This window comes from Schistosoma haematobium, chromosome 1 (assembly GCF_000699445.3).
Source record: "Schistosoma haematobium chromosome 1, whole genome shotgun sequence".
Classification (NCBI taxonomy): domain Eukaryota; kingdom Metazoa; phylum Platyhelminthes; class Trematoda; order Strigeidida; family Schistosomatidae; genus Schistosoma; species Schistosoma haematobium.
In genome coordinates this window covers 75,418,778-75,430,965 of record NC_067196.1, presented here as the reverse complement: position 1 = coordinate 75,430,965, position 12,188 = coordinate 75,418,778, and the positions used below count along the sequence as shown (strand labels likewise).

The 12,188-nt window shown below is 32.8% G+C and overlaps 1 protein-coding gene across 1 annotated transcript in view; it reads left to right on the top strand.

Annotated features, from left to right (window-relative positions):
- Positions 1-485: 485 nt before the first annotated feature.
- Positions 486-12,188, top strand: part of EFHC1 (EF-hand domain-containing protein 1) — a 36,817-nt gene continuing 25,114 nt past the window's right edge. Inside the window, exons 1-8 of the mRNA XM_051209690.1 lie at positions 486-617; positions 672-984; positions 1,021-1,396; positions 3,741-3,877; positions 5,193-5,420; positions 7,483-7,633; positions 9,265-9,452; positions 11,971-12,111. Coding sequence (XP_051075151.1) covers positions 937-984; positions 1,021-1,396; positions 3,741-3,877; positions 5,193-5,420; positions 7,483-7,633; positions 9,265-9,452; positions 11,971-12,111 — 1,269 coding nt within the window. The 5' untranslated portion in view covers positions 486-617; positions 672-936. The remainder of the gene's footprint in view (positions 618-671; positions 985-1,020; positions 1,397-3,740; positions 3,878-5,192; positions 5,421-7,482; positions 7,634-9,264; positions 9,453-11,970; positions 12,112-12,188) is intronic.

Below are 12,188 nucleotides of genomic sequence, written 5' to 3'. Positions count from 1 at the left end.
AGAGACGTCACAGTTGTTCAGTACTTGACAGAGCTGAAATAATGAGCGTTCGGTCAGTTGACCATGAAGCAAGAACTAAATATCTGAACTGATATATCAAATGAATTATTTTCTGCTCCAGAAACAACGCACTTCTCACAAATAACACATTGTATTAATGTCTCCGTATATTTTTCATAATTGGATTCTCCATTTTCCTCGTGTTCATGACCCGATCAATGATAGAGCACTACTGAAGACTTGAGGGCACATGGTAGCCGGCATATCCCAGTATCGGATTCCTCAGAAGTATGTATTATAGATTCTGCACGCAGCACGCGATGCATTTTCCATTCGACCAACTTGTATTTGAACATTCTAGTGGTCAGAAAATTCAGGAAATGCTTTTGATGGCGTGTGGAAAAATCATTGTAAAATTAAACGACGTGAGCTTATTGCAAATGCAGCGTTTGTTTAAAAGCATCGATTTAAAAAGTTTAAAGGCCATACCCGTTCACATGACAACTCTGTGAAGCAGTTTTCAAAAGTTCCTATTACTATGCATTTTTGATTTTGAAGTTTTTTGAGCAGTTACTTGTGTTATCGTTATCTGTTATCGACTGCCTTTGTTATCAATTGTAGGCGCATTTCATATTATTGGCTCATTTTTATAATGTTAATCTTTACTTCAGATTTTTTCATACGTTTCTCAAGCTATCACAAAACACACGTTCAAGCTAGACGACAGCCGGTAAATATATACGTTTGATTTGGGTATTTGCCATTGAAGCAGTTTAATTCATCGGGTTAGGGTGCATGTTTTACTTTCGTTAAACTTGCGGACTAAAAATCTGTCCATTTGTTGTCCCTAATATAATAACATACCGGTTCCACTTTATTTTGACTGAATTTTAAAATTTACTGAACGTAATCGCATTTCGTTCGTAAGATAAAATTATGGAAGGTCTGCCGTTTTTGCCAGGAAATGCCTTTAAAGACCCTACGGTAAGAATATTGTCCACTGATTTAATGTTTGTTTAGCAAACCAATTTTCACCTATCTCACACTCTGGATATGAAAAATGGTTTACGATATGCGAAAGCCTACCCAGAAGTTGGGATTGGTGGTCGTCCTTTGAAAGTCAACCAGCTAAACGAGGAAGAATTAGACGAATTAGCAAATTTTCAGCCGACTTTAACTTATGGAAGGACGAAACAGTCGCTTGTTTCTGAATTCATTCCTGCCCACGTCGCGTTTTATAATAAAGTCCTTCGATTCTATGGATATTTCAAAGAAACAGTTAACGAATCACAAGTTGAGCACTACAGAGTCCGGCTGGTTCAGATATTGTACTTCCTAGAGGACGACAGCATGTTGGTGATGGAACCCCCACAAAACAATAGTGGTATACCTCAAGGTAACTACCAGACCATTAGGAGCGACTTTATTTCACATAAAGCATGTTCTTAACTGAATATATTACATTTGAAAAACGTATTAGTTATAGCATGTCTATATGAGCATATACCTGCTGTTCTAAAACTTGTTTTATTACATGAAACTATTTTATGTGATTAAAAATGGTAAAGTGGTACAAAGTTAGCCTTCAATAATTTTTTAGTTACAACATCTGTTAGAATAATGTTTTTATTTAAAATTTTTCACCATTTAAATTGAAGTTGATGATTTTAACAATTTTTCAGCTGTTGACCACCTGATGAAGTAAACGTTTTCCATTTGTATCCATTCATTTAGATCTTATAAGCTTTTTGTGGCCATTTAACTTAGGCTCCCGGGTAACTTCAATGTTTGTGGGTGTTTCTATAATAAGAAAGTATCAACAAAAAGACGAATCTGTTATCTTTTTCATCTTACTCACTTAAGGGATAAAATTACTACGAAGAAGAGACTACAGGATGGGTGAAAAAAGATAGAGCCACATAGCTTAAAACTTAAGGGATACTTATTCAAAGACGTCAGCTGCATCACCAAACGAAAAACAGTGTTTATAGGCTGGCACTAGTGGTACATGAAGTATTGGCAAGAGGTTTATATACAACAAGATTTTTTGTTGGATAATGCTCTCGGAGTAGATCTGTATTATGCAGAAAGAAATGAATGACTAAGCTTCTTATTGAAGTCGTTATTTTGTATTCCAAATGGTCATGTTGATCAACCTGTGGCATACAATAACTAAAAAGGATCAGGTTTGTATGCCTTGAACCATTCGTTTTCTTATTCGTTCTCTATCTTTAAGACTTACTTGAACCTATCGACCTGTTTATCTAAAGAATTTACTTGAATAATAGAATCATCCTTGAAAAAAACACTTGCAGTTTTAGCGATCTGATAAATTAACTGTGGGAAATAAGTAATTTACATTTGGTGGCAACAAACATACCAGCAACAAACCATTATTAAGATAAATGTCTAGCAACTAAATGTTTTATTAGTAGTTTTTATTCGTATTAGAAGTTACCATGCTGATTGAAATCACTGTAAGTCACTTGTCTTTCTGCGTTTAATTTTTATGCCCATCATAAACCTTAGCAATCACGTCATTCATGACACTGCACAACTATGCGCTAGTCTAAGTACTTTCGTTCGTATTTAGTACCAAAACGCCGAAAAATGAAATGAAAAAAAGACGTCAAATAGTAAAATCGATGGTAGTGATATACCAAACACAAGAAGTATTGTTAAAAGGAGCAATTACATAGAGGGAAGTGGAATGTGTAGGACACGTACGCGTTGGAAGCCCAAATAGCAATAAAAAACTCATTGTATTTGCTTTTTCATAACATATTTTGAGCCGTGTTACAGAAATTCAATGACCATTAATTACAGCCAATAACCATCCTTAACTAAGAAATCTGAATCTTAAACTGATGATCAGCTTCGTAGTTAATAAGTTCAAGTGTTGATACTTTCTTGCCTATGCTACCAGTTTTCCAATCAGCACTACAACTACAAAGGCAGTTGTTCGTATATACTAAAACGTTTGATCATTATAGTCAAGACATTTCCACAGAATCTCCGATCAACTTTCAAACTGTACCCATTAACCTACTCAAAACCTTAAAGTTACAATCTCAGTTTTGCCACTGTACTCAAAAAGGCTTTAATAAAATCTGTTATGAAGCATTACGAAAACCTCTTATTTGAAAAACATTACTTTCAACAATTCTGAGAAAGCCTATAGGTTGGAAAACATGTGCTGTTGAAATTCGTTGACGATGCATTTACAATAAGGAGAACACGACATCAAATATCCAGTAAATAATTAAACTCAGCCAAACAAAACCAATTTGTAAAGGACTTACACTCCGTTTGTTAGATACAGGGTCATAACATCGTTGTAAATGATGGATTATCAATTATGACTTATGTGTTATCAAATGGCTGAATTCAAATTTAATTTCAATTGCAACATTAGGAAATCACTATATATCACCTTACTCATTTAAAAAAAAACTTAGAATACCACATATGGTTGTCATTCTTCATTTATCGGTTCATTATTAAACGTGTAATGACTAACTACTTTAGCTTAGAAACACGGGTAAAATAGAATATTAACTAAGCACTTATAAGTAAGCGAACTTTAAAGTTTAAACACTTTAAAAGACTTAAGTCCACAATTATGCTTTGGTTAATTCTAATGTAAAGACGTAAAGTTCATGTAATAAATTAAAGAAGGAACTTATTAGTTTTATACTGAGTCTCTAAATCGTTTGTATCCTTTTTTAATACAATCACAGGAAAATTAGTTTGTAGACATAGAATTCCAAAGAATGATATCGGGGATTGTTACAATTGGCGTGATCTGAATCTTGGTACAAATCTGGCTATATATGGTCGAGTTTATCGCATTACAAACTGTGACAAGTTTACAAAGGTTTGTGAATATTTTAACGTAACTCAAATCAACCGTCAGTCAACTTACTTGTTGGTATCTCATATTAGTATGATCAATTAACGACGATCCATTTCGAAATATCTTTTACAGAAGGCTTCCTTCATGTTTGTTGCATCATGATATATTTTTGTTCAATACTTATCGATCAATTAAACCGAAATTATGGGGATACATCATTAGCGACTATCCACAAAAGGCTGAATATCTAATCACTCAACTTTGCATAATCTTAACTATTAACAACGTCTACAGTTTTGATGACATTTTTCAGGAAAGCTGAGGGTTTTGATGATTATCTTATAAATATATTATGGTATAATTACAAACAGTTAATTGAAACACAGTAATTTATAGTGGTCTACTGGTCCTTTTTAAGTTAGGATAAAATCTTCCCTTAGGTACAAGTTAGGTATTCAGAGTAATCTTTTGCTACGACCACAAACGTTTGTTTAGTTGAAGTATGATACTTGATATAAAAATATAATAATCAGTTCTGTTTGAATTTATTTTTGAATTTGAGAAACTAACATTAAAATACCACTTATTACTAGGTTGTCATTTGAAGACAATAAACGAATATACATATCATCAATCAGACCCATGTATTTGCTTAGTTCTTTTCGCCAAAACTATTTTCTAAACCCGTACAATCGTGATTATAGTCAGTTAGAACATATAATTCTGTGGTAAAACAGAAAATTACTACATCATATGAAAGGTGGTCGGAAACGTTTTGAGACTACAAAATTATGTAGTAAACTATAACGGAAATTCATTACACATGGAAGTCAACTGTTAAGCTGAACAATATTGTGAAACAATATATTCTCACTTGAATCGCCTTTCTTTTCTTTCTCAATAACTCTATACATTTCTTTTATTATTTAATACTTACTAATTAAATTTTAAAATAATCGGACAGTGGATATATAACAACTTACATGCACTAGATTGAAAACTAAATATTACATAAGCAAAGATGGGTAGTACGTAGCAGTGGGATGCAGGACGCGCGTTTCATCTTATGCAGGTACATCCAGCTGTCAAGTCCCAAATAGAACGAAACGCGCGTCGTGGATTCCAATGCTAGCCACTATCCATTCTTGCTTATAAAAAAGCTTGTGAATCAAGGCAATATCGAGGCATACGCACAGTATGCACATATCTGAATAACAGACTGATCAACTGCAGTCTTAAACCTCAATGGGAAGATACAAGCAAAACAATACCAAGTGAATTTATATATTACATAGTTTATTAAAATTCACTTCATAATTTTCAAATATGTTTTTAGGACTTTTTAGAGAGCGAAGGAGTTATTGTGAATGAACCTGAACAGGAACCAATAGATCCATATTTGGCTGAGAGAGCTAAACGTGAAGCTATAGCTCTTGGCAAAACACCTTCATCCTTTGATAAACGACGTCAGTATCTCGAACTTGACCGTAAGGTTTTACGATTTTACGCCGTACAGGATGAACGACATGAAATGTTTGGTGAATGTCGTAAATTTATTATACATGTACGTACATAATATTTTATGAGATGATATTTAAAGTAACATTTATCATTAAAAAATTCCTTTTCTCAGTTTGACTATTTTTTAATATGGTAGAGCAGAAAAAAAATGTTAGTTATCATCTTGAACTTTAATGTTAGGTTTCTGTTTCTTGTAACTTCTTCTAAACATACACATCACTATAGTAACATCATTTAGGCAGATTGGAATGTTTACAGGTTCATTTGAGATCCAATTCATCAGTGACTTAAACGAAGAAATTTTAAGGGTCAGCCTATAAACGTTTACAAAAGAGTGTTGACAGTTTACTAAAACATCAAACTATTCAACTGACCTCTTATGTTTAGAAGTCAAATTGGCTATCTTGCTTCAATCTTTCCAGTCATCAGTTTAGTTTCTTGAGTTGAATGCCGTTAAACATATTCCTAAACTGTTTTAATTTAAATATGGTTGGTCAACGTTTCGTTATTCAAGTTAATTTTTTTGATTGCAAAACATACTGACCAAACAAGATTATCTTCAACTATTACATGTAATTCGAAATATTTATGAAGAAATTTATTTCCAAACTAAGTATTTTCCCACATAACCTCAAGTGGCGTCCGACAGGGCTTTCCACCGTCTCCATTTCTGTCTAATTTCATCATAGACCTACTTCGGGAAATAATGTTCTCGTCGTCTGAATTTTTGTGGATTTATCTCGTACCAGGAGGTCCACTTATGGACTTAGAATACGCCGATGATATAGTCCTGTCTGGTTAAAACGCTGATAAAATACAAAGTCTTTTGGTAGCACTGTGCAACAATGCCAGAACGTTCGGAATGCGTTCCTCCCCCTCTAAGTGCAAGTTGTTGCTTCAGGACTGGCCTGCGTCAACGCCTGAACTAAGGATATGTAGTGAAGAAGTCGAAAACGTCGACAACCTCACTTAACTTGGAAGTTCGATCAGCCCTAATGAGCTGGTGTCTGACGAAATATCTGTACGGATTCAAAAAGTTTGTTTGGCTTTTGCCAACTTACGTCACCTATGATGAAGGCGAGATATTCGTCTATCAATTAAGGGACGAGTATACTGCGCAACAGTTCGTTCTATTTTAATTTACGGCTGAGAAACGTGGTCATTAAGAGCAGAAGATACTCGTTAGTTATTAGTAATTGATTACAGATGTCTTAGAAATATTGCTCGCATCTGCTGGGATAACCGAGTAAGTAATAGTGATTTTATACGCAGGGTATTAGGGAATGGTGGTAAATCAGTTGATGAGGTTGTGAATCTTCATCGACTGAGATGGTTGGGCCACGTGTTACGTGTATCTCAACACTGATTACCACGACGCGCAATGTTGACTAGCGTTGGGGATGGTTGAGAGAAAGTTAGGGGTGGCCAAAGGAAAACGTGGCATCGGTGCTTGAAGTCATTAACTTCTATTGTGAACCATGTTGGTAGATGCAAACTACTTGGTTGGGGTTCGCGTGACTATCTTAAGCAATGGTTGGAGACTGAGTGATATGGCTTAGAATCGATCACAATGGCGTAGGTGTATACACTCTTCCTATTTTCTTAAACCATGAGATTAAGATCGCTTCACATCTTTTTTTTACGAACTAATTCCTTCTCCATGTATCATATCCAATGCATGAAATCTTTCTTTTACATATTACTACCTTTGAAGTAACTACTTCTATGAACTCGGTGTTCATCTTGTTGTGCTAGTGAGGTGTGGTAACTTGAACCGATGCACATATGTACCTGGTCTTACGTTGTAGCTCATTGACTGACGGACATATCATATAGATATGATTCAATACAGGACAAATAATTAATAAAAATCTTTAAAGAATTCATGTGAAACAGTCGAATTAATAGTCGTCACAACGGAGTTCTAAACGTGAGCTAATTAAACTAACAATCTGTGTACGTCAACACTTCTGTACAAGATAAAATAAGTTTAAAAGAAATAAATTAAATACATATTCATACCAATAAATTATTTGTAATGCATATTTGCCTTCTCTTTTTGTGAAATTCTTATCAACAATTGTAATAAATGAAATAAAAAACAGTATTATTTAGCTGATAACACTTTGGAAATACGTGAAATTCATACAGCGAATGATGGTCGTGATCCATTCCCCTTATTATTGAGACGTCAAAGAATACCAAAATGTGATACTATCCCTCAATCATTTCCAAGTGTCAGTATGGAAATAACTGGTAATTTACGTTGTTTTTGTCATGAAAATTGGTAATTTTCACCACTTTCACATGTAAGATCAACTAAAAAGAAGTATAACTTTAACCACTCATGATAGCTGTGAAAAAGTTTATTAAAGGTGAAGGAAGGATAATTTAAAACGTAGAACTATGTTTTCGCGTAAATAAATCAAATGATACATTATATTAATAATTTATAATTCCATGGTGGTTTTACACCGCCTTACCGACACATTCAATATAATATAAAATGAGGCCATTGATTATTTATTAGCTATAGATTCAGAAAGTCTTAATGATCATATTGGTGGTCCCGAAATATAAGTTGGAGTTGAAAAAAGGCTCAGCAGGATGTTATGACTTTAAGCTGCGGTCGATTTTTACCCTGCGCTAATTGTTGTGTCCTTGACTGGAAAATTAGAGAGCAGCGTACTTATCGATCGATTACAGCGACACGTAAACACGAACGGACGGCCTAGAGTTTCTATTGGTCTCGCTTCCCTGTCTAGCCCAGTCAGTTGAGTCCAGAACACAAGCCACAGCCTCGGAGATATGAATCATTATATTTCAAACATACTTTGTTTATATACCAATCAAGCATACCACATCGTACCATAAAATAGAAAACAACATTTTGTACAATACTCAACGAGTGAACAGATACCGACCAATAGAAAATGTCCATTTAAAGTCCAAGGACACCATTGGACTTAACATCATAATTATTGGTCTATTCCTCCGCATCCACAACACAGGATTTTAGTTCAGTGTGGTATTTAGGAGTGAATTTGTTAAGCTTGTTCAACCGTTAACTTATTGTAGTAATCTCAAGAGCTCTAATGATTTGGAGACTGAAGAGTTATCAACAATGATCCAAACTGCTCGCACAGCTTTTCACAAACAAGATATCAGTTTATTTCACTCTGTTTCTGTATAACACAGCTTCTGTCGGTTGAGAATATATATAGCTTGTTAATGTTTGATTATCTATACACAACCATTATAAGCCGTAGCATGTGAATATCCATGGGGTAGTCGAGGTAAACAGTAATTTAGCATCAAAAACATGCTTCAACCACCTTAGTTAGTAAGGACTCACGCTAAATAATCAAAAACCTAACTCATAAAACAAAGACTTCTACTACCAAACACATTGGTGATTTAATAGACAGACATCTATCTCTAGTACACCTTTACAACGTGTAAGTCTTAAGATATTAATCGAGATCTTCAAATATGTTTAAAGTTTGTCATCAGCCTTCAACCCGTTAGTGTCGCTAAGACTTCCAAGATAAGTGAGATGGTCTCCAGGTTCGATTATTTCAGCACTTAAGATTTGTGATATCTTCGAAAGATCACTTCCTTATAGCGGGAACGCTTACCCGACATGAACTGATATTCAGTACTGAACTAGAGCTAAAAGCTCATGAAGCCAGTGATGAAGAAGATTATCTGGGACCAAATTACTTAACATCAGAATACATATAAAAATCCATTTATGATAGATTAGTATTTTTTCTCACTAGATTTAGATATTTTATACTTACAGACCATATATTGTTCACATAGTGATTTTCTTCTCAATTTTCGATTTATCCCAATATAATTTACTTAATTTTTTCACGTTTAAGAAAATGAAGTGAAAGAATATTTCTCACCGAAAGATTTTCATGTTGGTCAATCAGTTAATATTCTTGGTCGGAAATATTTAATATATGATTGTGATAATTTTACAAAAGCATGGTATCATAATAATTTTGGATTAACAGAATTTACTCCATTAGATATAGAAATTAAACAACCGGAATTACCGAAAAAGGTTAGTTAAATGTATATAACCTTTGTGTAATTATGTATATATAATTTCATCAATGAACTCATCAAGAATTGAACCGTGGACCTATTAACCTCATTTTATTCATAGTAAATTGAGTTGAATTCTAGTTACAATTTTAACTTTAATCAACTCAAGATAATGTGTGACCAATTTTAATCATCAACATTCTTCATAGCTGTCAATGATGCACTCTATTTTCTTTGGGGTTTTGATAGCTTTTTATTTTATCTTGATATACTTATAAAGTACAGCTACATGGTTTACTTTATTGTTCTACTACATCTTCAAATATATCCAATTTACTAAGTTTTCGGTAGAACAGCTGATTCATCATTGAACTTAACCAGATAAATCAACTATAGATAATAAAGATTAAATGTTAACCATTTTATTTCAAAACCCCTCATTATTACAAACAATAATGATTATAAATAAAAATTTTAATTGATACTTGGAGTTTATCAGTATAATATAACTGTCGACTAGTATTTGTTCAATATGGAACTTAAAATGAGTTAATACAAATCATACTACTTACTGACAAAAAGTACTACAGATTGTCGTAAGCACTTGAAGATAACCACGTCATTGTTAAAAGGCTTATTGTCATAATTCCTCTTGGATTAGTTATACGTTATAAAATCGATGTACGAGTAGTATGAATGGTTGATCCTTACCATAAAACGTAACAGAATAATAAAATGCTGCATTTCACTACGTTTTATGTTATTCTATCATTTACAGCTACATAAAAATTGATGGTTCCTCATTTCCATGATATTTTTGATAAATTTCTACTGTTACAAATGGTTTGTAAGAACTAAAACACTTTGTTGTATTATCAATTAATGAGACATAATGAACCCATCTGTCATAAAATCCAAAGCCTATCTTGTTACAACATAAAATATAAGTTTTTATTGAAGTAAATATTTGAAGTACATAAATAAAGTTCATTTTTAAAAATTTGACGTGTATGCATAGGAGAATGTTATTTTTTTAAACTTGAATTACATTCTTCTTAGGTAACTTGTTGTTTAACAAACTGGTTCAAAGTTTTATAGTTGGTACACGATAAAAACATAAGTCTAAAATCGATGACAGTACATTTGATATGAACTAAAACAAGTCACTTAATATTGAATAGTCAACTTTGATATTCATAACTAATAGACTAGATATAATATATAAGAAAAGTTGACCTATTTTAAACAAATAGTTTCACAATAGTTGAGACCCTATTATATGGAAAACAGTAAAATGAAATTAAATCAGCAAAAGTCTTGGTGACGGAAATCAAAATTTTGTTTGAATCTGCCTCTGATAACCATGTTTTTATTCATCACAAACATATATATATATATACTAATCCATTTATTCATTCTCAAACCATACATACTCAGACTAGTGGCTAACATTCAGGACATTCAGATAGTAGCCAGGACCTATGTATGCCCAGTGGTTTTCAAATATAACCCGGGTAAATAAACGCATTTCTTCATTGACTACAGTTAAAATGCATCTCACACCAAACATTCTCATTTTAAAAATTTATATTTAACATAATTCAATACTCTTTTAATATACTTTTGTTTTATGATCTTATTTATATTGGATAATTTTGATTTCTCGTTACTTCCTTTAAGAAGCACTTACAAAATTTTCAAATGAAACAGATTTATTTTTAATTTTAAACGCTGAGATTTTTACAAATATAATTTCATTTTTAATGGATGTTTTTGCGGCTTACCATTTATTAAAGTTAATTCTACGAGAAGTTATTTCTACTTTATATAGCTAAGCAGTAATATATCTGACTACTATCCTATGATAAATGGATTTCACTTTTAGATGAGATAGGTAGTATAATTTATTTTAGAGTGTTGGTAAATAAAAAAGCTAGGTATAAAATTTATTATCAATCTCTATGATGTGTTTCTACTTTCGTAATGGAGAAAAACGTGATTGGAAACATCTTTGACCAACTAAGAAGATACTAATATTTCAACTCTAATAGTGGAATTTCCAGCCATTTGATGGTGGAAATTCAACGAATAGTCTCATCACGCTATATAATGAGTTCACTAGTTCGTAAGACTTTTATCCAGTTGTCCAAAGGTTATACCCTTGCCAAGACATTTGAAGGTTCTAGATCTAATTCTATGTTAGCTAGTGGGTGCGATCTTTTGGGAGTCTCGAACAAATATTCAAAGGGATAACTCAAACGTTTACTAATAATAATATGAACATTATGCTTGATGAACATGGTAATAGCTATCTGGACCTAGTAGCTCAATGAATATCACATTGGTTTCTTTAGCGGAAGCTTATGGCTTTGACTTCCAGTATGAATGCTAAAATGGGTGCAAGTACATAAAACTTATGCGTCTCATACATATCACGCACTCCACTGCTACCCATAATCCACTTTCTCTCATTATTTATTTACACTTAATGTTTTCAGTGTATTTTCAACACTTTCTTTTTCTCGTTAACATAGGAAATTCCACCATATAATGGATTTGGAACAATTGAAGATAGTTTAGTTTCTACAAAATCATTCATTTTAAAACCTCCAAAAGTTGATTTCGCAAAACAGGTGGATTATGCACAAAAAGTGTTAAGATATGAAGCTCGTTTAGTAAGTATGAAGGAATATCATTATTTTTAAGAAATTGTTGAATTGTTTTTCATTGCTATTTGAGTTACTTTTATAAA